The 27449-nt window shown below is 60.0% G+C and overlaps 1 protein-coding gene across 4 annotated transcripts; it reads left to right on the top strand.

Moving 5' to 3' along the window:
- Positions 1-25: 25 nt before the first annotated feature.
- On the top strand, positions 26-27449 carry IGDCC4 (immunoglobulin superfamily DCC subclass member 4). 4 transcript variants are annotated; one of them, XM_029066087.1, is made up of 20 exons: positions 26-233; positions 7237-7554; positions 7751-7892; positions 8696-8829; positions 10007-10144; positions 10577-10732; positions 11923-12351; positions 13753-13917; positions 14448-14585; positions 15156-15329; positions 15721-15957; positions 16052-16159; positions 16718-16901; positions 17525-17652; positions 17738-17908; positions 18829-18966; positions 19284-19389; positions 19739-19925; positions 23913-24068; positions 24575-27449. In XM_029066087.1, the coding sequence occupies exons 1-20, from the start codon at positions 164-166 to the stop codon at positions 25031-25033; spliced, it is 3738 nt and encodes a 1245-aa protein (XP_028921920.1). In that variant the 5' UTR covers positions 26-163; the 3' UTR covers positions 25034-27449. The 4 variants fall into 4 exon arrangements, with proteins under 4 accessions (XP_028921920.1, XP_028921921.1, XP_028921924.1 ...); XM_029066088.1 differs by lacking the exon at positions 17738-17908; XM_029066091.1 differs by lacking the exons at positions 10577-10732; positions 11923-12351.

The following is a 27449-nucleotide window of genomic DNA, read 5'->3' as shown; positions in this document are numbered from 1 at the left end:
GGCCGCTGCGGGGCCGGTGCGGGGCCGGTGCGGGGCCGGTGCGGGGCCGGGGGCTCAGTCGTCTCGGCAGTGGTCGCCCAAGATGGCGATGCGGCGACCCCGGACCCCCATCTGAACGCGGCCGAGGCGGGGAAGGGGAAGGGGAGGGGGCTCCTTCTTCCCCATGGCGCCAGGACCGGCCGGCGGCGGCCTCCGCGCCTTGTCCCTCGCCCTCTGCCTCCTCGCCCTACGAGGTATGTCTCTCTACTGGGGTCTCCGTCCGTGTCTCTCTCCGTCTGCCTGTCTCTGTCTGTCTCTGCGTGACCTCCGGGGGCGGGGGCGTCAAGCCCGGCGGTCGGGTGCACGGGTGCACGTCGCCGAACTCCCTTAGAAATTGTGCCCCTCGACCATAAGCCTCAACCCCGACAGCGCGTGGGATTCTGTCTGTGCCTTTTGGTGGACGGATTCTTAGAGATCGAATTCATCCCGTCGGATTTACCGAGCGTCCAGTGCGTGCAGAGCACTGGACTGAGCGCCGGGGTGGTCCAATTCAGCAACAAACGGACACAGTCCCCGCCCGACGGCGGGCTCACAGTCTAGAAGGATGCATGGGTGTGTGGGTGTGTAGCCCAGAGGGAGGAGAGGGTGCCCATGTGTGGCACCGTGGTCAGGGAGAGGCCTGTTGTATTGGGGACGGGCGGTGCCCCTGTTGGGGGTGGGCAGGGGTGGGGAAACTGGGGGCGAGGGCCACCCAGGCCCAAGGGAGGTCCCAGCCCCGATGCCTGGGTCCCCACGCCTCCCCAGTGGGTCTCCGCTGTCCAGCTGGCCTGGAGTTGCTCTGCCTCCTGTCCCGGGTGGGCAGCACCGGGGCCGGGGGTCATCTCCCCGACCCCTCTTTGGTGATGGGGCAGCCGTGCTGGGGAGGGCCCGGGGGCAGGGGAGGGGCGAGCGATGGACCCCAGCCCGGCGAGCCGGCTGGCATTAACGGTGGGCGCTCCTTGGCGTCGGCCAGAGCTCGGCCCCGGGAGCCCAGCGGGGCCTCTGCCGGCCTTTGCCTGGTTTGTGTGGGGGTCCTGAGGGGGAGAATCTGTGGGGACCGTGACCGTGGGTGAGTGGGAGCCTGTAAGCCCTCTGAGGGCAGGGATTGTCGCTCTTTATCGCTGTATTGTACTTCCCACGCGTTTAGTCCAGTGTTCTGCCCATAGTAAGCGCTCGATAAATGCGATCGAATGAATGAATGGTGGTAGTGGATGAGGGTGTTTGTTTTGATGGGGTTGGATTTGGGAAGGGGAGGAGCTGGGACTGGGACAGGCAGCTAGCTTTGTTTTCCCCTCTCCCCATTCGTTCATTCATTCGGCCGTATTGATTGAGTGCTTACTGTGTGCAGAGTACTGTATTAAGCGCTTGGGAGAGGACACCAGTACAATATAACAGACACGCTCCCTGCCCACAGTGAGTTTACAGTCTAGGGGGTGGGATAGACATTAATATAAATCCACAAATGACAGATATGCACATCGGTGCTGTGGGGCTGGGAGGGGGGAAGAACAAAGGGAGAAAGGGCGACGACGCAGCAGGGAGTGGGAGATGAGGAGAAGTGGGGCTTAGTCAGGGAAGGCCTCTTGGAGGAGGTGGGCCTTCAATAAGACTTTGAAGGGGAGGGAGAGTCATCGTCGGATATGGGGGGGGGGGGGCGTTCCGGACCAGAGGTAGGACGTGGGTAAGAGGTCGGCGGTGAGTAGGTGAGATGGAGATACAGTGAGTAAGTTGGCATTAGAGGAATGAAGTGCGTGGTCCGGGTTGGAGTAGGAGAGTAGCAAGGTGAGGTGTGAGAGGGCAAGGTGACTGACTGCCTTAAAGCCGATGGTAAGGACTTTCTGTTTGATGCGGAGGTGGATGGGCCACCGCCGGACGTTCTTTAGGCGAGGGGAGACATGGACTGAACGTTTTTGTAGAAAAACAATCCGGGCAGCAGAGTGTATTAGGGACTGGAGGCAGGGAGATCACCGAAGAGGATGATCCAGTAGTAGTAAGTGTTGGATTAACAAGATAGCAGTGGTATTTGTTAGTGCTTACTATTTGCCAAGCACCGTTCTACGTGTTGGGTAGGTACAAGTTAATCGGGTTGGACATCGTCCATGTCCCACCTGGGGCGCACAGCCTGTAAGTAGGCCGGGACATGGTCCGATCTACCCCCCTCCTGCCCTCTCCAATTCAGATAAGTTGAGGCTCAGCTCTGCTCCCCAGTTTCCATTCACCTGCCCCCGGCAGAAACCGTGTCCAGTCCGAAAAGCTCTCCCTGGTCTCTGGCAGGGGATGGGGCGGGGGAGCGTGAAGAGGAAGGGTCCCGGGATGTCCTTGTGGCTTGGGGGTGCCGGGCGTCGGGGGTTGGGAGGAGGAGGGGGCTCGGGCAGTGACTGAGCAAGAACCCCGGCAGTGTCCTCTGGCCCTAGCTTCAGGGCTGAGGGCCGGGGGAGCCCTGGGAAGTCCGGGGGAGCCAGGGGCCGACCACTCCCCGCATCCGGCCAGCCTCTGGGCACCCCTGGATAAACAGCTCTGGGGCCATTCACCCCCTGAGGGCCCTGAAACTGGAAGCAGCATGGTGTATCGATAGAGCCCGGACCTGGAAACTAGGACCCAGAGAAGTGTCAGGAGTGAGGGAGGGAAAGTGGAAAGCTGAGAAGCGGGGTGGTCTAGTGGATAGAGCACAGGTCTGGGAGTCAGAAGGACCTGGGTTCTAATCCTGGATCCTTTCCTAGTCTGCTATGTGACCTTGGGCAAGTTCCGTAACTTCTCGGGGCCTCAGTTAGCTCATCTGCAAAATGGGGACGAAGACTGTGCGCCCTATGTGGGACGTGGACTATGTTTCTGTTGAGACTTTTGTCTCTGTTGCTGAATTGTACTTTCCAAACACTTAGTACAGTGCTCTGCACACAGTAAGCGCTCAATAAATGTGATTGAATGAATGAATATGTGCAACCTGATTACTTTGTATCTAACAGTGCCTAGTACGTAGTAAGCGATTAACAAATACCGTAAAAGAAAATACATGAAGGATCTCTCACCTGTGCATCTCAGAGAACTACATTTGACGGCTGGCATCGGGACATTCGTTTTTCTGTCATTTTCTACCCCACTGGGAACCGCAGCAAACCCCAGATTGTGGGCTGCCTTCTTTAAGCCTGGTTAAGTCCATAATCCATCATGGAATCTTAGGTTCCCTTTGAAGGGGAGAAAGGAGGGGAACTGGGGGAGAAGGAAGAATCGGGTGCCCGGTGCCCCCTCCTCCCCGCTCCCCCTGCTACTATTCCCAAAGTAAATTAAAATTCAGAGCAACTGAGGTTTTTACACCACAAACACAGGCTGTGGGCCCTGGGAGACTTTGGCTCTCCAACCTGAGTTGGATCAATTGATTGAGGGGATTGGGGGGGAGAATTCTCCACCTGTCTCCACTCCAGAGGTCGAGGAGAAAGCAGGTAGTGTCTGGGGTCTGTGGTCCGGCGTGGCCCTAAGGGGTCCCACCCTAGAGATCTGAGAGTCTGGGAGACAGAGAGCTGTCCGGCTGGGCCCCCGGCTGGGCCCCCGGCTGGGGCCCCGGCTGGGCCCCCGGCTGTGGGTAGGGCTGGCCTGGGTGGGGGTGGGAGGTGTGGGGGCAGGTCACGTGGGCAACCCTCAGCTCCTTCCCCCCTCTTCCCCCCGGATTTCCATTTTGTAGAGGGGACATGGGGGAGGGGTAAATAAATCTGGGCATCTGCTGGCCATGAATATTCAGAAACCAAACGAGATTGGTCGTGGGCTCTGGTTTGCCGCCACCTCAGCCTTGGCCTGGACTCTGACATCTCTGACAGCTGCGGCTCCCCCCCGCCCCCAACCACCTCCTCCCCCGTCCCCTCCCTCTCGCTCTCTCTTTCTCTCTCACTCTCTTTCTCTCCTTCCTCTCCAACTGCTCCCATCGTGGTGCCCGTCCCTGGCTGGACCAGGCTTCCAGGCTGGCATTTCAGAGTCGGGGTTTATGTCCAGGAGGCGGCCGCTGGAGGGTCCTGGGGAGGTGGGGAGGGCCATCTTGGAGAGCTGGGGGCCGACCTCCTCTGCATCCAAGCACATTGCCTTGAGAGCAGCCAGATAGAGGAAAGCCTTGGGCTCAAGGCCCAGATGTCCTCCTCCTCTCCCCCTACCCCCCTTCCTCCCCTCTACCAGCCCTCCTCGAGTCCCCTTCCTCTCTCCCCCGCCACCTCTTTTGCCCTCCACCAGCCCTGCAGGCCTCCTGCTTTCCCTTCCCTCATCTCCTTTCCCCTCCCCAGACCCTCCTCGGACCCCCTCCCTCTCCTCCTCACCTCCTTCCCCCTCCACCAGCCCTTCAAGCCTCCTCTCTCTCTCCCCCACCCCTCCTCAAGCTCACTCCCTCTCTCTCACACTTCCTCAGTCTCCCTCCCTTTCCCAACCTTTTGTTGTCTCCGTTTAGACTGTGAGCCCGCTGTTGGGCAGGGATGGTCTCTATCTGGTGCCGAATTGTACATTCCAAGCGCTTAGTACGGTGCTCTGCACATAGTAAGCTCTCAATAGATACGATTGAATGAATGAATGGTGTGAATGTGTGTGTATCTGTGTGAGTGCATTTGGGAGTATGACTGTGCGGGCGGGATGTGTGTGTACACATCCAGGAGTGTGATGTCACAGATGTGTGTGTGTGTGCATATGTGCTTCTAGCAGTGTGATTGTGAAGGGGTATATTTGTGTGCCTGCTTGCAATTTGGGAATGTGACTGCAAGTTTTTGTGTGGGAATGGCTGTGTAGAGGAGTGTGGGGGGCGGGAACGTGGTCAGGATTTGAACAAGGTCTCCAGGCCGCTCTGACCCGGCAGTAAGGTCATTTCTGCAGGGTCCCAGGGTGGGGGTCGGGGGCAAGATACAAGGCGGGGAATACAGAGTGTGCCTGGTCAGACTAAGGGCAGAGTCGGCCTCTTCGTTGACCCTGGAGACTGACCTCCTTTACTAGGTGGACAAGGCCGACCCTCTCCCTCCCATCCTCCCTTTTACCCTCCCAATCAATCAATCCGTCGATGGTATTTACTGAGCACTTGCTGTGTGCAGAGCACTGAGCTGAGAGCTTGGGAAAGTACAGTACAAGAGAGTTGGTAATCACATTCCCTGCCTACGCTGAACTTGCAGTCTCATGAGAAGCAGTGTGGCCTAGTGGAGGCTGCACAGGCCTGGGCGTCAGAAGGACCTGGGTTCTAATCCTGGCTCCATCACTTGTCTGTTGGGTGGTCTTGGGCAGGTCACTTCACTCCTCTGGGCATCAGATTCTTCATCTGTAAAGAGAGGATTAAGACTGTGAGCCCCATGTGGGACATGGACTATGCCCAACTTGCTTAGCTTGTATCTATCCCAGCGCTTAGTACAGTACCTGGGACATAGTGAGTGCTTAACAAATACCGTAAGGAAAAGAGAGAAACAGACAAAAGGCACGTTTCCTGCCCTCAAGGACATAACAATCCAGTTGGGGAGATCAAAATTAAAATAAATTACAGAGAGGAAAGCGACAGAATATAAGCCTATTAACCTAATTGCTGTGGGGCTGAGGATGGGATAAAGGTTAAAATGCTTAAAGGATGCAGAAGGGAGTGGGAGAAGAGGAAAGGAGGGCTTAGTCAGGGAAGGCCTCTTAGAGGAGATGGGCCTTCAATAAGGCTTTGAAGTGGGGGAGAGTCACTGTCTGTCGGATATGAGGAGGGAGGATGTTCCAGGCCTGAGGAAGGATGTGGGCGAGAGGTCGGGGGCGAGATAAACGAGATCGAGATGCAGTGAGTAGGTTGGCATTAGAGGAGTGAAGTGGCCGGGTTGGGATGTACTAGGAAGGCAGAGGTGTAAGGTAGGAGGGGGCAAGGTAATTGAGCACTCGAAAGCTGATGGCAAGGAGTTTTTGTTTGATGCAAAGGTGGTTGGGCACCCTTTGGAGGTTAATCAATTAATCAATTGTATTTATTGAGCCCTTACCATGTGCAGAGCACTGTACTAAGCCCTTGGGAGTGTACAGTACAGTAGAGTTGGTAGACACATTCCCTGTCCTGAGTCAGCGTCCAGTCTAGAGGGGGAGAGAGGCATTCATATAAATAAATGATGGATAAGTACATAAGTGCTATGGAGCTGAGGGAAGAGGTAAGTAAAGGGCGCAAATCAAAGCGCAAGGGAAAGGCAGAAGGGAGTGGGAGAAGAGGAAGGGAAGGCTTAGTCGAAGAAGACCTCTTGGAGGAGATGTGCTTTTAATAAGGCTTTGAAGGTGGGGAGTGTTTGTTAGATATGAAGAGGGAGGGCGTTCCAGGCCAGAGACAGGACGTGGACTAGGGGTCCGGCGGCCAGAAAGATCGGATAGAGGTACAGTGAATAGGTTGGCATTAGAAAAGCAAAGTGTGCAGGCTGGGTTGGGGTAGGAGAGCAGCGAGGCGAGGTAGGAGGGGACAAGGAGATTGAGTGCTTTAAAGCCGATGGCGAAGAGTCTCTGTTGGATGCAGGGGTGGATGGGCAACCACTGGAGGTTCTTGAGGAAACAGACTGGACGTTTCTATAGAAAAATGATCTGGGCAGCAGAGTGAAGTATGGCCTGGAGAGGGGAGAGACAGGCAGAGAGGTCAACAAGGAGGCTGATGTGGTAATCAAGGCAGGATAGGATAAGTGCTTTCATTAATGGGTTAACAGTTTGGATGGAGAGGGAGGCAGATTTTAGCAATGTTGTGAAGGTGGAAACCGGCAGGATTTGGTGACAGATGGAATACGTGGGTCGAATGAGAGACATGAGTCGAGGATAATGTCAAGGTTACGGGCTCGTGAGACGGGAAGAACGGTGCCGTTGCGGGCAATAATAATAATTAGGGTACTTGTTAAGGGCTTACTGTGTGCCAGACACTGTTCTAAGCACTGGAGTAGATATAAATTAATCAGGTTGGTCAACAGTCCCTGTCTCACATGGGGCTCACAGTCTTAATTCCCATTTGACAGATGAGGGAACTGAGGCACAGAGAAGTTGTGATTTGCCTAAGGTCACACGACAGAAATGTGGCAGAGCCGAGATTAGCACCCAGGTCCTTCTGACTCCCAGGCCTGGGCTCGATCCACTGGGCCATCCTGCTTCCTGTGGAAGGTGATGAGAAAGCCAGGAGGAGGAGGACGGTGTTTGGGTCGGAAGACGGGGAGTTCTGTTTTGGACATGTTGTCCCCCCGAGTGGCCGGCCATCTCTCTGTCTCTCGTCTCTCCGTCCAGGGGAATCTCCGCCCCAGCCTTCCGTGGAACTGAGTTGCGGGCCCCGTCCCGGCCCCGGCCCCGTCACCCTGCTCCCGGGCCAGTGGGTGGTCCTGGGCTGCGGCCCGACCCCCGGCCAGCTCCCGGGCAACGTCACCTGGCTCCGGGACGGGGCCCCGCTGGCCGAGACGGACCGGTCCCGCCTGCTTCCGGACGGATCTCTCCTCGTGGTCGCCCCCGCCCCGGGGCAGGCCTCCTCGGGCGAGGGAAGCTACTCCTGCCTGACCCAGAGCCCCCTGGGAGCCGTGGCCAGCCAGACCGTGGTCGTGAGGGTCTCCAGTGAGTGATCTTCCTGGGCCGCGCGGGAAGGCTGGGGAGGTCTTGGGGGGTGGCGTGGGAGCCCCGGGTCCTGAGGGTCGAGAGCAGAGGTGACGACAGAGGTCAGCACTGGATCACGATGCCTTCTGTGCCTCCCCTTCTGTCTTCTCCGGTGCTCCCCCTCCTCCATTCCTCTCCCCCTCCCCGCACCCCGCAGCGCTCTCTCAGTTCTCCCGCCAGCCGGAGCCGCAGGTGGTGGGGCTCCGAGAGACGGCCCGCTTTGAGTGCCGCATCTCGGGGTGGCCGGCTCCGGCCATCGTCTGGGAGAAGGACCAGCGGGCCCTGCCCCAGGAGTCACGGTGAGCGCCCCCGGCCCGTCCCACCCTCTCCCCACCTCAGGCTGGAAAGACCCAGAAAGTGTCTGCCAGGCCAGTGTCCGGCCCGGCGTCCTGAGTGTCCTCTTCTCGAGGGAGTCCAGAATCACGCCCTCCCCCCAGCCCCGCCCTCAGGGTCGGGGAGAAGGTCACAGCCGGGCAGACCCCTCCTCCTCTGTCTTCTCCCCCTCCCAGTTTGGGGTGACTGTGGGCTGGGATGTGACGCAGGTCATCCTGACTCCCCGGGCTGCGGAGCGCTGGAAACTGAGTGGGCGGAGGCGGACACCAGGCCGGGTGGGCGCCAGTGTGGGGCAGCAGTGTGGGGTGAGGGTCTGCATGGGAGTGGCTGGCAGAGGTGGTGGGCTGTGGGCAGCCTGAGCGTTCACCTGCTGCGGGAGCTAATTCCAAGACAGTGAACGGTCAGCGTCCCCACCGTCAGCACCTGCACCTGGGGTCGTCGCCGCCGGGCGGAGGGCGGGACCGAGGAGCGGGCCGGAGCGACGGCTCTGCCATCCACGACCGCCGGGGTCGTCCGCTCTGGCCGTTGCCCATCGGCAGATGGGTTCACGTGGGGCAGGCGGGTCGGGAGGGAGACTGACACCCCCAGGATGCATCCTCTCCCAACTCGCCCGGTCCTGCCCCACAGAGTCCGAGGCCGGGCAGGTGGACGGGTGGGAGGAGGGGGAGCCGGGGCGGGTGGGGGGCGGTCTCTAGCTCTTACACGATCGCACACGATCCCCATGCATGCACACGCGCGTGCAGCCATGCGTCTCCTCCTCCCCCTCCAGGCTGACCGCCCTCCCCGGTGGCGTCCTGCAGATTGTGGACGTGCAGGAGCGGGACGCGGGCACCTATCGCTGTGTGGCCACCAACGCCGCCCACACGCGCCACAGCCACGGGGCCGTCCTCAGCGTCCGGACAGGTCAGGGGCTGCCGGGGGGCTGGGCGTGGGGCTCGGGGTCCCCGGGGCCCCCCACATCCAGGCCGCTCGCTATCCTCCGGCACCGCTGGCTGCGAGCTACGAGCTGCCCTCCGATGGGCAGAGAAGCAGCCTCTCCCTTGCGCCCTGCTCTGGGGAGGAACTTGGGGGCGACTACTGATTCATACATCCATTCAATTGTATTTATTGAGCACTTACTGTGTGCAGAGCACTCTACTAAGCACTTGGAAAGTACAATTTGGCAACAAATAGAGACAATCCATACCCAACAACGGGCTCACAGTCTAAATGGGGGAGACAGCAAAACAAAACAAGTGGACAGGCATCAATAGCATCAAAATAGATAATTAGAATTATAATATAATGATTAATAATATTCTAATACTATAATTAGATTTATAATCTAATCTGCTCCACTTGGCAAGGGAACACGCCCCTCACCTTGAGCTGCTGGAGGACGGGGACGGAGGTGGGGAGAAAGAGTAGAAGCAGAATGGTCTGGTGGATAGAGCACGGGCCCAGGAGCCAGAGGATCTGGGTTCTAATCCCAGCTCCACCACTTTTCTGCTGAGTGACCTTGGGCAAGTCACTTCACTTCCCTGGGCCTCCGTTCCCTCATCTCTATAATGGGGATCAAGACTGTGAGCCTTATGTGGGAAAGGGACTGTTTCCAACCCAATGTCCTTGTATCCACCCCAGTTCTTAGTACAGGGCCCGGCCCAGAATAAGCATTCATTCATTCAGTCGTATCTATTGAGTGCTTACTGTGTGCAGAGCACTGTTCTAAGCGCTTGGGAGACTACAGTATAACAGTGAACGGGACACATTCCCTGCCCACAGCAAGTTTACAGTCTAGAGGGGACTTAAAAACTATAAAAAAAACCAGTATGCATATGGTTATTTGCGATTTAAGCACTCCTCCCTTCTTCCTTTAGAGCGTAAACTGGGTAACGCTCCCAAGCCATAAGTACAGTCCTCTGTAGTAGGCGCTCAATAAATACAGAGAGGTGAGGGTGGGGAAGAACTGGAGGATTTATGCACTTGTCCCACCCCCATCTGTGCCCCCTGCCTGGTGTTAATGGTGCTTGAGGCCCAGGGTGCTAGGGAGGGGCCTGGTCCGGCGCCTCAGTTTCCCTAACCATCTGCACTGCGACCCCAGGGTCTCCGGCCCTCACCGCTCGGGACGTGGCCATCGTGGCCACCCCCGAGAACACCACCGTGGTCGCCGGAGAGAGCGTGGTCCTGGAGTGCATGGCGGCCGCCGACCCCCCGCCCTTCGTATCCTGGATTCGCCAGGGTGAGCGTGGGGATGGGGGGTGGCCGACGCTGGACTGGGGGGCCCCGAGTCTGGGATGCAGAGGGAGGGCTTCGCAGGGGGTGGAGGTGGTCCCAAGGTCTAGAGGTGCGGAGCGGGGCCGGAGCCCGGGGGAGCAGAGGCCCGCCGTGCCCCGGAGCTACCCGGAGCCTTGTGCCCCACTGGGAGTGTGGCAAGGGTGAGGGGCCTTCCTGCTGCCCCCCGAGGACCACACCCCCTGCCGCCTCCGCCCCTGCCCCCTCTCAGCCCCCCACATAGAGCCGAGCCCCCCCAGGGCCCGTGCTGAGGCCGCAGTGTGGCTGGAGGACCGGTAGCCCCGTGTGCGCGGGGGCGTTGGGGGGGGATGAGCGCAGGCCCTTCCCCCTCCTCCCGTTGACCTCTGACCTCTGCTCCCCGTCGTTCCGGCACCCGCAGACGGGAAGCCCATCTCCACCGACGTAGTCGTGCTGGGCCGCACCAACCTGCTGATCGCCCGCGCCCAGCCCCACCACGCCGGCACCTACGTCTGCCGCGCCAACAAGCCGCAGACGCGGCGCTTCGTGACGGCCGCCGCCCAGCTGCGGGTCCTGGGTGCGGGTCCGGAGCGGCCGGGGCGGGGGCCGGAAGGGATGGGGAGGATGGGGAAGGCGGGGGTGGGGGCGGCCGATGACATGCTCCGGCTTCCCCGGGGGAGGGCTGTGGGGGGAGGGCTGTGGGCCAAGGAGGTCAGAGATGAGAAGGCCTCACGGCCTAGAGGAAGGATCTCGAGACTGGGAGGTGGGAGACCCCGTACTCTAGTCTCGACTCTGTCACGGGCCGGTGTGTGACCTTGGGTGAGTCACTTCACCTCTCTGGGCCTCAGTTTTCTCCTCCGTGAAATGAGGATGAAATATCTGCCCGCCCTGTGGGTAAGGGGCTGGGTCCGATCCGATTATCCTGCGCCTACCCCGCCACCTAGCACAGTGCTTGGCAACCAGTGAATGTGGAGCCAACCCCATAGAGAAGCGGTTTGGCCTATTGGAGAGGGCTCGGGCATGGAAGTCAGAGGATCTAGCTTCTAGTCTCAGCTCGGTCACTTCTTTGTTGTGTGACTTTGGCCAAGTCACTGCACTTCTCTGGGCCTCAGTTACCTCATCTGTAAAGTGGGGATTAAGAATGTCAGCCCCACGTGAGATAGGGACTCTGTTCAATCTGATTATCTTGTAACTATCCCAGCGCTTAGAACAGTGCCTGGAATATAGTGGGTGCTTATCCAATAGCACAATTATTATTATTATTATTATTATTGTTAATTATATTGTGCCCAGTGCTTAAAACAGTGCCTGGCACACAATAAGTGCTTAACCAGTACCACAATTATAATCATCATCATCATCATTTTTATTATTATTATTATTATTATTATTAACAGTGCCCAGCGCTTAGAACAGTGCCTGGCGCATGGTAAGTGCTTAACAAATGTTAATTATTATTATAATTATTAACAATAATAACAGAGCCCAGGGTTTAGAAGAGTGTCTGGCATATAGAAAGCGCTATACCACAAAAATGATTATAATGACTATATTAGTATTATACGCCATCATATTTTACTATTACAATTATAATACCATGATGATTATTATTATTAATAAGACCCAGCGGTAGAAAAGTGCCCGGCACATAGTAAACACGTAACAAATGCCATTAGAAAAAAAAGAAAGAAGCCCAGCATGGCCGTCTGGAGCCGGGGAGGCCCCTGGGGTTTGGTCCAGCCAGCGAGCGCGTCCTTGGTCTTGCAGCGCCTCCGGTCATCTCTCAGGCCCCGGAGTCGGTGTCCCGGAGCCGGGCCGGCACCGCGCGCCTGGCGTGCCGGGCGGAGGGGGAGCCGCGTCCAGCGGTGCGCTGGCTGCACAACGGGCGGCCTCTGCGGCCCGGCGGGAGGGTCCGGGCCCAGGGCGGCGGCGGCCACGGGGGCGGCGGCAGCCTGGTCATCACCCAGATCGGGCTGGCCGACGCCGGCTACTACCAGTGCGTGGCCGAGAACGGGCTGGGCTCGGCCTGCGCCACGGCCCGGCTGGCGGTCGTCGTGAGGGAGGGTCTGCCCGGCGCCCCCACGCGGCTGGCCGCCCTGCCCCTGTCCAGCACTGCCGTCCTGGTGTCCTGGGAGCGCCCGCAACTCCACAGCCAGCAGCTCATCGGCTTCTCCCTGCACTACCAGAAGGCTCTGGGTACGCCCCGGGCCGGGCCGGGGGGCAGGCCCGGACCCCTGGGGGGTAAGGTTGGGGTTTCGGGGGGGGGGGGCGTGGAGGACCCAGGGCCCGGTCAGGGAGCCGGGACCAGAAGAACAGCGTGGCCTAGTGGGGAGATCACCGGCCTGGGAGTCAGAGACACCTGGTTCTAATCCCAGCCCTGTCAGTTGCCTGTTGTGTGACCTTGGGCGAGTCACTTCACTTCTACGGGCCTCAGTTTCCTCTGCTGTGAAATGGGGATTCCATACCTGTTCTCCTTACCCCTTAGACTGTGAGCCCCAGGTGGCTCAGGGACCGTGTCTGACCCGATTAACTCGTATCTCCCTCAGCGCTCGATACCTAGAAAGTGTTTAACAAAGACCGTACCACAACTTCTACCACTAACAGCGATAATAATAATAATAACGACCCCATCCCTCCTCTAAGGGCTCAGGTCAAACCCCAGGTCCACCAGTCACATTGAGTAAGCACCACCTACATCCTCAGCGCTGTACTGAGCATCCGGGAGCTCGCCCTAGAACTAAGAGGCATAACCTCTGCCCTCAAGGCCCCTGCAGTCCACTGTGTGCAGAGCACTGTTCTAAGCACTCGGGACACTAGAGTCAGTCCATACGATCCCTGCCCTCGAGGAACCCAGAGTCCCCTTTGGGCAGGCCACTGTACTAAGGGCTCGGGAGACGACACTGGAGTCAGTTGATATGAAGTCAGTCATTACAGAAGCGTTGCTTGTTGGCATCGAAGAGTTGGGAAGAGCCCTGAACTATTGAGGAATCACACTCGCCCAAGCGCTTAGTACAGTGCTCTGCACATAGTAAGCACTCACTCAGTAAAGACAATTGAATGAGTGAATGAATGAATGGGACAGTGCGGTACAGCAGAAAAGGCTGAGGAGAGGCCGAATTGAGGTGTTTGAACCTTTGAAGGGCCGGGGGACGGGGATGGAGCCTCTACTCTGGCTGAGTAAAAATGTTTCCAGTGAGAAGCAGAAAGAATTTAGGGAAGACGCAAGGACAGCCTTCCTGTTAGACCCCGAAACTGGGGGACAGAAAGTTCTGCTAGCCCATAAAGTCCTGGCCAGAAGGGCAGAGATCACGTGTGCTAACTCGTCTGGGCACTCCCAAGTCCTGCGTACAGTTCTCTTTGCTCGGAATAGGTTGTCAATCCATCCTACTGATTGATCTGATTAGGTGTCACGCTCCTGCCAGGGGAGATCCCGCCCGTTGGGCCTGGAGGCAGGGGGTTGGACAGGGTGACCCCACCCCCAAGAGGGCCCAGTCGGCCCCGAAGACAGTTGGGGGAGTGTCCGGGACCCGCTGGGCAAGAAGATGGTGGGGGGCTGGTGTCCGGGGAGGGCTTGGGCTGAGCGTCCTGGCTCCTCAGGCAGTGACAACATGGAGTATCAGTTCGCGGTGAACAACGACACCACGGAGCTGACCCTGAGAGACCTGGATCCCGCCACCAGCTACACCTTCTACGTGGTCGCCTACTCCAGGCTGGGAGCCAGCCGGGCCTCGGCCACCATCACCGCGCGCACGCTGGACGGTGGTATGGACCCCCGCGGGCCGGCCCCCAGCCCCTGTGGTTCGACCTTGGCCCCCGGCCTCCACAGGCCTGCCTTTCCCCCCCAGCCCTGTTAGTTTTGCCCCTGCCCCCTCGGACCTGCCCCCGAGCCCCATGGACCTGTCCCTGCCTTGGCCCTGTAGTTCTGCCCCTGCCCGGGCCTCCGTGGGCCTGGGCCTACCCCTGCCCCAATTGGTCTGTCCCTGCCCTGCAAATCTTCCCCCGCTCTCCATGGGGGTGGAAGGGTACACCCCTTGAACTCCCTCGCCCCTCCAGAGTTTGCCTTTCCACCCAAAGTCGGCACCCACCGGTGGGGGCACAGGGCTAGGGGAGCCTATAAAACTCGGAAGGCCACCAGCAGCTCTGCCCCACCGTACCTGGCCCTGAACCCCCTTGTTGACCCCAGCAAGCTCCGAGCCCACCCGCCAACCCGCCTCCCAGCCCAGGGACCCCCGGGTCCCCCCTGGAGTTCTGGTGGGAAGGAGCCGGACTCCAGCTCTCTATTCCCGTGCCAGTCCCCAGTGCCGCCCCTCAGCTGTCTCTCTCCAGCACGACCCCCACGGACATCAGGGCCTCGTGGCTGCCCCTGCCTCCGGAGCTGAGCCACGGACAGGTCAACAAGTACAAGATCAATTACGGCCCTCTGAGAGACGGTCAGTGCGGGCTGAGCCTCTGGCAAGAGCCGTCCCCAAGAACAGGCAGTCGGGCAATTGTATTTATTGAGTACCTACAGTGTGTAGGGCACTGTACTAAGCACTTGGGAGAGGATACTGTTAACAATAAACGAACACATTCCCCGCCCACAGTGAGCTTAAAGCCTAGAGAGGAAGACAGACATTAACAGAAATAAATAAATGAAAGATATGGACGTTAATGATGGGGGGCTGGGAAGGGGGATGAATAAAGGAAGCAAGTCGGGGTGATACAGCAGGGAGTGAGAGAAGAGGAAATGAGGGCTTAGTCAGGGAAGGCCCCTGGGAGGAGATGTGCCTTCAATAAAGGATTGAAGAGGGGGAGAGTGGTCGTCTGTCAGATATGAGGAGGGGAGGACGTTCCAGGCCAGAGGCAGGACGTGGGCAAGAGGTCGGCGGCGAGGTAGACGAGATTGAGGCGCCCAAAGCACCTCCCTGGGCTCCGGCCCGGTCTCTGCCCGCTGCGCGGGACCCGGCGGGGGCTGACCGCGGGCTTCCCCTCACCCTCCCTCCCCTCCACCTACACCCCAGCTGATCAGCTGTTGTCCGCCGAGGTCTCCGCCAACCAGACCCAGCTCACCCTGTCCTCGCTGCTCCCTGGCAAAGCCTACCGGGTTCGCATCGCGGCCGGGACCAGCGCCGGCTACGGGGTCCCGTCCGAATGGACCCAGCATCGGACCCCCGACGGGGGTAACCTGACCCACGGTAGGGTAGCCCGCGGGCGCGGGCACCCGTGGAGGCCGGGCGTGGGCACCCGCGGGGGAACAGCCTCTGACGGAGAAGCAGCGTGGCCTAGTGGAGAGAGCCTGGGCCTGGGGGTCAGAAGGGACCTGGGTTCTAATCCCAACTTCACTACTTGGGCATGACACTTCACTTCTCTGGGCCTCAGTTGCCTCATATGTAAATTGGGGTTTGAGACTGTGAGCCCCATGTGGGACTGGGACTGTGTCCAACCTAATTTGCCTGTATCTACCCCAGCGCTTAGTACAGTGTCTGGAACGCAGTAAGCACTTAACTTGCCACAATTATCATTATTCACTTCTCTGACCCCTCGACCGACTTCTCTCCCTGATGGGCCACCTCCCCCCGGGCCCAGTCCCCCTCGCCCCGACGGAGCTGAGGGTCCGAGCCAAGGTGGAGTCCCTGGTGGTGACGTGGCAGCCGCCCCCCAACCAGGCCCAGATCTCCGGCTACAAACTGTACTCGCGGGAGGTCAGCCCGGAGGCGGTGGCCGGCGGGGAGCGGTCCCCGCTGGGCCACGAGAGCGAGGCCTGGGACGTGGGGCCCATCCGCCTCAAGAAGAAGGTGAAGCAGTATGAGTTGACGAGGCTAGGTGAGGAGTTGGAGGGCGGGGCCCCGCAGGTAGGGTGAGGGCGGGACGGACCGGGCTCAGCGACCACCCTCCCCCGCCCCGGCGTCTCCCCCAGCCCCCGGCCGGCTGTACGAGGTGAAGCTCGTGGCGTTCAACAAGCACGAGGACGGCTACGCTGCCGTGTGGAAGGGCAAGACCGAGAGGGAGCCCGTGGCCGTGGCTGGTAGGCCCCCGGGGTGGGGGGCGCGTGTATGTGGGTGCGGGTCTTGAGAGTGAGTGTGTATGTGTGTGCTTGTGTGAGAGAGAGGGCGGGGGTCGGCGGGCAGGGCGTCTCAGCGCTTAGTCCCCTGGGAGCGACTGACCAGGGTCGGGAGGGAGGACCGGTCACCGGACAGAGGGCCATGAGCCCTCCGCCCGTGTCCCACTCACGCCCCTTTCCTCCCAGTTAAGATCCTCAGTGGAGCCCAGCGAAAAAGGGGCAGGAGAGACTGATCGTTTAAATGTCTTTTAGGCCCGCTGCCTGATTTCTTTTGTTTCCCTCAGACCTGCAGCCTCTTAGACCCGCCTCCCTGCTTGCCCTTAGCCCTGGACACGAGCTGGTTTGCGAGGCTGTGGTTGGGCGTGTCAGAGGGAAGGGACCCCAGGACCAGAACGACCCCCTGGTTGGCCTCGGGGAGTGGTCTCTGCCCTTTGGCCGGATGGCCCCGACCCATCCGGGCCCCTGCCCGTCCCCTGACCGGGCCCCACCCCCAGCTCCCAACTTTCCGTCTCTCCATCCCAGCGACGCCTGGGCGGAAGGGGCCTCCCGAGCCCCCTGCCCACGTCCAGGCCGAGTCCAACAGCTCCACGTCCATCTGGCTGCGCTGGAAGAAGCCGGACTTCAGTGCGGTTCAGATCGTCAGCTACACCGTACGGTTCAGCCCCTGGGGGCTCAAGAACGCCTCCCTGGTCACCTACTACCCCAGGTGGGGTCCCGGGCGGGGGACAGGTCATCCGCGGGGGAGTCGGCAGGAAAGCCGAACCCAAGGGGGCAGAAGGGGCGGGGATCCCCTCGGCCCATCCGTCAGGCCCAAGCTCTGGTGGTCCTGAGTTGGGCTGGACTCGTTGGGGGGTCATGGAGCGGAGGTGCCGACTGCGACCCCCACTCAGCTGCCACGGGGCCTGACGGCTGGTCCGGCTCCTCCGGGGTCCTCTGGTCCGGTGGCCCCTGCCGGCCGCCCCGGGATGGGGCTTCGGCTAGGGCTTGTGGGGACCGAGGGAGCCGGCTGCCCTGGGCCAGGGGTGTTCCTGACCGCGGGCCGGCCGGTGTCCGGGGTTGGGGCCGTTCTGGACTGCGGGCTGGCTAGTGGCCAGGCCCAAGGCTGTTCTTGACCTTGGGCCAGCCGATGTCCGGGACCGGGGCCGTTCATGACCGCGGGCTGGCTCATATCTAGGGCCGGGGCCGTTCCTGACCACGGGCCGGCCGGTGTCTGGGACGGGGGCCGTTCTGGACTGTGGGCCGGCCAGTCCAGGGCCGGGGCTGTCCCCGATCCCAGGCTGGCCGGGGGCCGGGGCCATTCCTGACCGTGGGCCGGCCGGTGTCCGGCAGCTCGGGCGAGACGGTCCTCATCGGCGGACTGAAGCCTTTCACCAAGTACCAGTTTGCGGTGCAGTCCCACGGCGTCGGGGTGGACGGCCCGTTCGGGAGCGCGGTGGAGCGGTCCACGCTGCCGGACAGTAAGTGGCCGACCTGGAGCCTGAACCCCACCCCCACGGGCCCTCCCAGGTCACCGACCCCCCAGCTGACTGACCCTCCTCCCAGGGCCGTCCTCGCCCCCGTCTGACCTGCGGCTCCGCCCCCTGAACCCGTTTGTGGTGCGGGCCCGCTGGTGCCCGCCGGCCGAGCCCAACGGTGTCATCGTGGAGTACCTGATCCTCTACAGCGCTAACCGCTCACAGCCCGACACCGCCTGGACGCTACTCACCAGGGAGGGTGGGTGCGGCGGCCGGGCCGGGGGCCGCCCCTTCCCCAACCGCCTCCCCCCCCCATCTCCTCCCGTCCCAACCGTGAAACTCAGCTGCACCTCGGGAACAGGGTCTGGGTCTTAGGATAGAGGGTGGACCTCCACACAGGACAAGATGGAGAAGGGGCAGAGGGGACGTCACAGGGCAAAGGGAACTGGAGGGCGGGCCAGGTTTGGGGAGTGGTTGAGGTAGGGGGGGGGCCCAGAGGGAAAAGCAAAAGCCCTTAGATTTTTTTTAATGGTATTTGTTAAGCGCTTACTTAAATGTCAAGCGTTGTTCTAAGTGCTGACCTGTTCCCTCTCCCCCATCTGCCCTCCCCCAGCCTGCAGGGGTGACTGGTCCAGGCCTACTTGAGAAGCAACATGGCCAAGTGGATGGAGTCCGGGCCTGGGAGTCAGAAGGACCCGGGTTCTAATCCCGGCTCCGCCACTTGTCCGTTGTGTGGCCTTGGGCAAGTCACTTCACTTCCCTGTGCCTCAATTCCCTCAACTGTAAAATGGGGATGTGAGCCCTGTGTGGGACAGGGACTGCATCCAACCAACCGGATTGGCTTGCAGTGCTTAGTCAACATCTGGCACATAGTAGATGTCCAACAAATACCACAATTATTATTATTATTATCACTCCCTATTGACCTTCCATTCCAAGGCCTACATTAGGCCTGGCCACCCAGGCTCTCTCGTTCACCGGAGATGTCCAAACCTCCTTCAGTCCCCTGCTCCGTGGCTTTCCGTTGATTGGGAGCGAGGACTAGGGCTGGATGACCATCAGGCCACGAAGGGTGGCTCGGGACCCCCGGGAGCTGAGATCACACCCCACCCCAACTGTCCCGCGGTCCCCCTCCACCGGCCCGCAGCTGACAGCTTCTCCTTCCCTACCCGGCCTCAGGGACCCTGCTGAGCGCAGAGGTGCCCGGGCTGGAGAGCGACACCAGGTATTTCTTCAAGATGGGCTCGCGGACGGTGGTGGGGCCGGGGCCGTTCTCCAGCGTGAAGGATGTGCACACGTTGCCGGAGACGCTGCCAGGTGCCGGGCCCGGGGGGCTGGCGGCAGGGGCCACGGGTCACACGTGGGAGGCTCCGGAAGTGTGAGGGTCGAGGCAGGAGGGAGCTGGGCGGGTGGCTTTCTGGCTCTGCTCCCCACTGCTAAGGCTTGTTACAGTCGCCACCTCTCCCCTCCCAACTGCCAGCTTCCAGGCATTTCCCTTCCCCTTGCCCACATCCTCCTCCTCGCCTCCAACCCCCTCCCTTCCCGCTCTGTATTCCGGCCAGGACTTGGTCCAGAGGCCCTCGGGCTCCCCAGGAGCACATCCGACTGGAACTCTCCTCTTTTCCTCCTGCCAGACATCCTGGACATCCACTCGGTGACCGGGATCATCGTGGGCGTCTGCCTGGGCCTGCTGTGCACCCTCTTCTGCATGTGTGCCAGCTTCCGCAGCAGCTGGCACAGGTGGGCCTGGAGGCTGGGAGTGGCGGGGAGCCAGGGCCCGGGGGGAGGGGCCGGCTGCCTGCCACCCAGGAATTCCCCTGCAGCGGGACGTTCGGGCCTCGATTCTCAGCAGGTACTCTCGGAGCCCCACGAGGGTCGACGGTCCCCAACCTGGGCCCGGGGTCCTGGTCTGAGATGGGAACTGCAGTCCCAGCAGCCGCCGGTACCAAATGCTCATGTCCCGGAATGGCTCACTCCCTCAGAAGAGAAGCGATGGGAGAAACTGAGTCTGGGGCGGGGGGGTGTCCCAGGTTCTACACCCACCTTCCCACCAAAAAAAAGAGCATCACTGTAAAGTCTCTCCTTGCAGGGAAGGGCAACATCATCTGGCTGCTCCTGCAGGGAGGACAGGCTTCTCCCAGGCCCGTCCAGGCCCCCCTGCCCCCGACACCTTCTCTGATGCCTACGAGCTGGAGACCCTCATGCCTCCGCGCGCCCCGGCAGATCTGCTAGAGACCCCCAGGAGTCGTGGCCCCGGCTTGCTCGCCAAGAAAAAGGTATTTCCCAGAATGACCTCTCTTCCTTGTTGGCGCTCGGAGAGTGGGGGGTGGGTCGGCCCGGAGCGCTGCCCTGGGGATGCTGGGGTCTCTTGGAAGCCCCGGGTTAGTGCCTCCTGGAGCCCCCTTGAGTCCCCAGTGCCTCGAGCTTCAGGGAGGCCTCTGGTCCCTAGGCCCGGCTACCCTGCTGCTTCTAGAGCCTGCTTGTCCGACCCAGTGAGCCGCAGTTTGAGCCCGACCTGGCAGAGGAAGAGCTTTGGGGGCATGTGGTTTCAGGGCCAACCGATCTCCAGTGGCCATCCTGAGTTCCAAACCTCTGGCCCTGCCCTATCCCTGCCCTGCCCTGTTGGGGAGAATCTGAGGCCACCCTGAGGGCCCTGTGCTGGCCTGGCTTAGGGGACGGGGCCGGGGTCCAGGACTCTTGGATACTGTATTGGTCAGTCAGTCGCATTTATTGAGTGCTTACTATGCAGACTACTGTACTAAGCGCTTGGGAGACCCAGAGTGGGTGCCCACCCGTGGTCATCCACTTCACTTCTCTGGGCCTCAGTTACCTCACCTGGAAAATGGGGATCAGGTCTGGGAGCCCCCCGTGGGACAGGGACTGTGTCCAACCGGATTTGCTTGTATCCACCCCGGCGCTCAGTACGGTGCTTGGCACACAGTGAGCGCTAAATTTATCATGTGGCAGAACAGGGTTTAGAATCCAGATCCTTCTGATTCTCAGGCCCGTGCTCTATCCCTCTCCTTCCACCTCCCACTCCCCGCCTGGTCTGATCCAGACCTGTCCGGCAGTGGGTTGCTGAGGAACGGGGTGTGGGTGGTCCCCGAGGGGAGCCCCCCGACCTGCGGCACCCGTCTCCCCCAGAGCCGTGGCCGATTCCCCAAGCGGACAGCAGAGGGCTTCAGCGGAGCACGTGGCTTCGCCGTTGGCCCTGTCCACCCCTTGTCCACTCAAGCCCACTCTTCTCTCCCCATCTCCTCCCTCTTCTCCCTCCCCTGCCCCCCCCGCCCCCCACCGAGCTGCCCTGGAGAGGAGGGGTGGAGAGCAGATAGCACCAGGTCCGGACCCTTCTCTGGGACGGTCAGCCCTCCCGGTGGACTCTGGACGGTCTCGGGTGGCGCTGATTGGCGTCGGAGAATTCTAGACTCCCCTTTGCCCTCCTCCGTCTCTGGGCAAACAGCCGGCGATATCCCGAAAGCACCTTTCAAGGTCCCCCGCCCGCCACGGGGTTCTTTGCTCAAGTTCCAAAACCTGAGTGGGTTTTACGGGGAGGTGGGGGGAACCCGACCTCCTTCCTTCATTCATTCCATAGTATTTAATTGAGCGCTTACTATGTGCAGAGCACTGTACTAAACACTTGGAATGGACAATTGGGCAACAGATAGAGACCATCCCTGCCCGTCGATGGGCTCACAGTCTTACTGGGGGAGACAGACAGACAAAAACAAGACAACTTAATGACGATAAATAGAATCAAGGGGATGGACACCTCATTGCTCCAGAGCTATGGTCCCCGTGAACGCGGGGGCCGCTTCCGAGCCATAGACCTTGGCGACAGAGGCCAGAGCAGAAAGAAGGCAAGTACCGATGATAATGATAATTATGGTGTTTGTAAAGTGCTGATGCCAGGCACTGAACAGTATGCCGGGGTAGGTACTAGATTATCGTGCCCCACATGGGGCTCACAGTGTAATTCGGAGGGAGAACGAGTATTGAATCCCTATTTTACAGATGAGAAAACTGAGGCACAGAGAAGTGGTGAAGTGACTTGCCCGAGCGTTCTGACTTCCAAGCCCGTGCTCTAGGAAACACGGCTTTTTCCCAGAGAATAAAAACGGCGGCATAAATACATGTCTGGGGGACGGGCCAGCCGAAGCCCACACTGTCCATTCTGAAGTTAGATAAATGGCCACCCCAGATGGACACCCGGGACCTGCCGGTTGCTGGGGGAACCCAAGAGTGACCCTGTCCAGCCCCTTCTTCCAGATCTGGTATTTGGTTAGACCAGGCTCAGCCTATGAAGGGTGGTTGAGGCGCCATCTTGCAACCAGGCATAAATACTGCTTCCCTCAAGTCTGCGTGACCTTGGGCATCCTCCAGGACACAAGTACTAGTAGCCCATGGGCCGGCCAAGTCAGTCAGATTGTCCTCTGGATTGCAAACTCATTCTGGACAGGGAGTGTGTCTGTTGTGTTGTACTCTCCCAAGTGCTTAGTACAGCACACAGGATGGGTTCAATAAATACAACTGACTGTTCGACTCATATCCACCCTCCGGTTGCCAGGTCACGGGCGGGACAGGTCCCTCACCCCGAGGTCTGGCTTGGACCCAGCTGGATCCAGCTGGACTTAAGGCTGGGCAGGGCTCTGTGGGGGAGAGGGAGCGGTCAGTGTTTGCTCTGGTCAGCCCCGTGAGTTGGAGGACTGATTTGGATCCGTTGACCCCTAGGCTGACCACCCTAGCCCCTCTCCTTGTCCCACTGGTGGGAGTTTCAGGAACCAGGGAGTTGGGGGTTGTCCAGCAGAGCCCCTATCATCCCCCCTCCTACAGGCCAGACCTCCTGGAGCGAGGGACTAGAATCTGGCCACCGCAGCCCGGATCCCTACGTTGGGGGCCCGAGCGGGCGAGCGTGGCCCCGTTCCCGGCCCTGGCCCCGAAGGGAACTTTGCCCCCGAAGTAGTGATCCTTAAGCAAACTTCAGCGTCATGTGCCGTCAGAGCGAGAGCCTTCTTCTGGGGCCAATTGGCCCAAGTCCCTCATCCTGGACTGGGCCACTGCCCTCTACTCTTGGGGGCCCGGCCTGCTACTTGGCCACCTCCTGGCACCTCTCCCCTCTCCCCTATCCCCTCCACTGTCTTTTGGCCCTTCTCCTGTCTTCCCTGTCCCCTCTCCCATCTCGTCTATGCCATCCCCTCTCCTTTCTCTCCTATCCCTTCTCCCCCGCCCCCTCTCCCATCTCTCCGGCCCCTCTCCTATTCCCTCTCCCCTGTCTTCTGCCTGTCTCCCTTCCCCATTCTCTCTCCTGTCTCCCCTGTCCCAACTCCCCTGTCTCCTCGTCTGTTTCCCCATTTGTAACCTGGTCTCTCTACCTCTTAGACCGTGAGTTGCTTGAGGGACTGTACCTGTGCCTGATTTGTCTGCATTGTTTTTAATCCAGCTCTTAATACATAGTTCATTCATTCATTTATTCACTCCCATTTATTGAGTGCTTATTATGTGCAGAGCACTGTACTAAGCGCTTGGGAGAGTCAACTACAACAGTAAACAGACACATTCCCTGTCCACAGTTAGCTTACAGTCTGGGGGGAGGAGAGGAGACAGACATTAATATAAATAAATAGTAAATAATTCTATTTATTTGTAGTGATGCCTGTTTACTTGTACTGATGTCTGTCTCCCCCAGTCAAGACTGTGAGCCCGTTGTGGGAAGGGATTATCTGTCTGTATTGCTATATTGTACTGTCCAAGTGGTTAGTACAGTGTTCTGCCCAGAGTAAGCACTCAGTAAATACGATTGAATGAGTGAATGAATTTAGTAAATCAATCAGCCCCTCAGCCCCCTCCCCATTAGCCATATTAGCCCCATATTAGCTGGCTGCTCCTTCTCTGGCTTTGGGCCCCCAGACCCCACCGTGTCCCTGCTGCTTTGAGTCCTGGGCTGCCCCACGCCCCTCCCCACCCGCCCCGACAGATCTAGCCTGTGAAGCGGTGTGGTCTAGTGGATAGAGCACAGGCCCGGGAATCAGGAGGACCTGGGTTCTAATCCAGGTGCCGCCACTTGTCTGCTGTGGGCAAGTCACTTCACTGCTCTGGTCCTCAGCCACCTCATCCATAAAATGGGGACTAACGTGTCCAGCCCATTTATTTTGTATCTACCCCAGTGCTTGGTGCGGTGTCTGGCACATATCAAAGGCCCGACAAATACCATTAAAACAAATACCCAACCCTGGCTCCACACCTCCATCTCTCCTCACCCCGTCCAGGCCTCGTGGAGTGAGCGGACCCCCGAGGGCCGGACCGGGGAGGGGCAAACCTGCATCGCTCCCCAGCCGTGGAGCCGAGCATTGCTGCCCCTGACAAGGACGGCGCAGGCGGTGGCGATCCCGGCCCCGCTGTCTGACTCGGCGGAAACCGGGAGGGTGAGTAGCCTCCCCCTCCGTCCCCTGCCTGGCCCTGGCACCTTCACCCCTGCCCCTCCCCTGAGGAGCTTTGTCGCCACCCCAACCCGGGGCCGGGTGGTCTCTTCCCAGCTCACTGAGAAGCCGTGGGGAAAGATTGATTGGGGATGGCACTGCCCAGGTGGGCCTGGCACAACTGCAGAGGGGACTATTAGGCCCCAGTCTTGGGTCTGGGCCTCTCATTCATTCGTTCAATCATATTTATTGAGTGCTTACTGTGTGCAGAGCACTATACTAAGCGCTTGGGAGAGTACAATATAAAAATAAAAAGATACATTCGCTGCCCACAGTGAGCCTGTGGGCAGTGGCAGGAGGTCCTTTGGTGACCCCGTCCCCTCTGTAATCCTGTATCCTTTGTAATCCTGTGCCCACTATAACCCTGTGCCCGCTGTAATCTTGTGCCCTCTGTAATCCTGTGCATTCTGTATCCCTGTGCCCTCTAATCCCATGCCCTCTGTCTTGGCCAGGGAGAAAGGAAGAAAAAGCTTTTGCCGCCTTCAGGCGGAAACCAGGTGGAGGCCGAGGTCATCGTCCACTCGGACTTCTCCGCATCTGGAAGCAGCCATGGCCCCCGCCCCCTCGGCGTGGGGCCGGCGGATCTAGTGCCAGACTCCCCGGTCCCCTCCGGGTCCCTGGCTGCCCCCACGGGGGCAGGAGACAAGCTGCAGGGGATTGACGGGGGAGCTCCGGGGTCCCAGCCGGCGCTGGACAGCTGCACCCTGGGGCCAGAGCCCGAGGCAGGAGCCCGGGGCCCGCGCGGCGGTTCGCCTGAGCGCGGATGTAACCCGGGCCCCGGGGACACCGACTACAGGGTGGGCAGCCGCACGGGTGCGCAGCCGCTCGAGGCCCAGCCTCTGGACGCTCCGCCGGGCGGGGCTGCTGGCGTGATCTGCCCCGCCTCGGGGCCCGGTGCCCCCTGGCCCTGACGGCAGAGACGAAGCCGCTTGTTCTGTTCCCGGGGGTGTGCGCGCGTGGAGACGTAGGCGTGTGTAAGTGTGCGTGGGCATGCTTTTGGGCAGGCGCAGGCATGTTTGGGCATGCACTTCTGCTGTCAGACAACTCCTCCCCCAGTGGCAGTGACCAGGTGTCCCATCCAGGAAAGAGTATCTGCCCTTCCTAAAATACTAGGGGTGGGTCTGCCTCCAGGTGAGATGGGCCCACAAGTCGGGGTCTCCATGGGAGCAGGGGGCGCGGAGGCGGGGAGGGGGCACGCTCGGCTGACCCTCGGACCACCAGCTGTGCCAACCCGTCCCCCTCCCGCCCCAGCCGTGGCCATGGAGACTGCAAGGAGCAGCGGCCGGGCCTGGCTGTGGCCCAGACTCGGGTCTGTACGGGTGGTCTGGGAGAGAGAGAGTCCCTGATTGGGTGCGAGGAAAGGACCAGGCGGGCCTACTGACCGGTTGCCTGGACCAGTTTTGGACGTTGCCGTGGGCCTTACCCTCCACTCCCCCAAACCAGACTGAAATCGAGGAAGATGGTGAGGACGGTGGGCCCCGTCTGACCCCTTAATGTTTGGAGATCCTCCCCACCCTCCCCTTCCTCCCTCCCCCCGCCCATCTGACTGGAATGCTGGCCTTTATTACACACTCTGAGAGTGTCTCTGACACCCTGTCTAAAGAGAGACGACCCCTCCCGCTTTTACCATTCCCATCTATAAAAGACAATCCTCCCTCCTCTATCACCCCGTCTGTGAGACAACCCTCCTGCCTCTAGCACCCCGACTGTAGAGGAAAACCCACCCTCACCTCAATCGCCCAATCTAGAAAGACATGGCCCAGCCCCACCAACACTCTGTCTACCAAGGCGGAGCCTGCCTTCCTTCACCCTGAACATATCACCCCTGCTGCCTCTGACACTGTCTATGGAGAGAAGACCTCCCACCTCTAGCACCCAGGCTGCAGAGACACAACCCCCGCCTTTCCCTCTTGATAAAGACGGCCTCCTCCTCTGCTCAACGCCTTGTCTACTGAGATGGCTCCCTCCCTCCTCTAACACCCTGTCCTCAAGAGAAGTCACCCTCCGCCTCTGACCCGATCTAGAGAGAGAAGCCTTCTCATCTCCAGCCTCCCATCTGCAGAGAGACAACCCCTGCAGCCTGTTTATAGAGATGATCCCTGCCTCTCTTAGCACCTTCTTTACGAGAGACTGCCTCTCTGATACTGTCTACACGAGCCAGACCTCTGGCTTCCGACTCGCCATCCGGAGTCCTCCTCCCTCCCGAGTCCTCACTGGCCTGTCCTCTGCCGGGTGCCGTGGATGCGCTCAGCATTTCTGAGCAATGTCTCGCCCTGCACATGTGGCGGGAGTCCCGGATCACCTTTCCCCTTTTCAATTTGATAAATCAATCCGTCGTATTTACTGAGGGCTGTGTGCGGAGCACTGTACGAGAGTACGATATAACAGACTTGGTAGGCACGTTCCCTGCCCTCAGTGGGCTATAAAGCAGAGCAGTACCTTTTTCTGACCCCTCTGCTCGCCCCTCTCTCTCCCGGTCTAGCTGTCCTTTGGCTCCGGGCCTCCCCACCCTCTCCCCAACAACGTGGCTACCTCACACCCGCGTCACGTGTCTGCACCCGTGTCCACACTCAGAGCCGACTCCTCGCCGTTTGCTTGTCGGGGACCTGGTTCTGAGTGTGAAGAAAACCAAGTGCCTGCGTCTGCCCTCTCAGGTCCTGCTGACCACCACGCCGCCCCTCCCTCCAGATTCCCCAAATCGAAGGGTGTATTCAGTGACCGATCACCTCCCACCCTGGCCCAAAATGGTTTTGGGGGGGGCTGGTGGGAGGTCTGAAGTTGGGGCTGTAATGGTGGTGTCATTGCATCTGGCTTCCTGGGGGGCAAGAGGGCAGAGGCGGCTAGGCCCCCGGCCCCCACTATGCCAACCCCCCTTGTCCCCAGCCACGGTCCAGAAGCAAGGCCGAACTTCCCTCCTGGGTTTGGGCCGGTAGGCGTGGGCCCAGCCGGGCATCTGGCCTCCGCCTAGATTGAAAGTGGACAGGAGGGCAACCTGGAGCACAAGCCATCAAGTCCCCCTCCCCCTAGCCTGGCCCGCGCCCTGGGCTCGGAGAGCTCCCGGGTCCGGTGCCAGACATGCGTCCGGTTGGCTGTGACTTCCCGGCTGGGAACGAATGTCCGGGCTGCGGGAGGGGTGCCTCCCACCCCAAATTTTGGAGTGGCTCAGCTCCAGGGAGTGGGGAGGAGAGATTGCCTCCTGCCTGTAGCTGGGGAAGCGGAGTTCTTCCCCTGCCCCTGATGCTCCAGCCCGGTAGGAAAGAAGTAGTTATATCTGCCACTTGTCAGCTGTGTGACTGTGGGCAAGTCACGACTTCTCTGTGCCTCAGT

This window comes from Ornithorhynchus anatinus, chromosome 5, assembly GCF_004115215.2.
Source record: "Ornithorhynchus anatinus isolate Pmale09 chromosome 5, mOrnAna1.pri.v4, whole genome shotgun sequence".
NCBI classification, from domain to species: Eukaryota; Metazoa; Chordata; class Mammalia; order Monotremata; family Ornithorhynchidae; genus Ornithorhynchus; species Ornithorhynchus anatinus.
The sequence above is the reverse complement of the archived record's forward strand: the minus strand, read 5'-3'. Positions and strand labels throughout refer to the sequence as shown.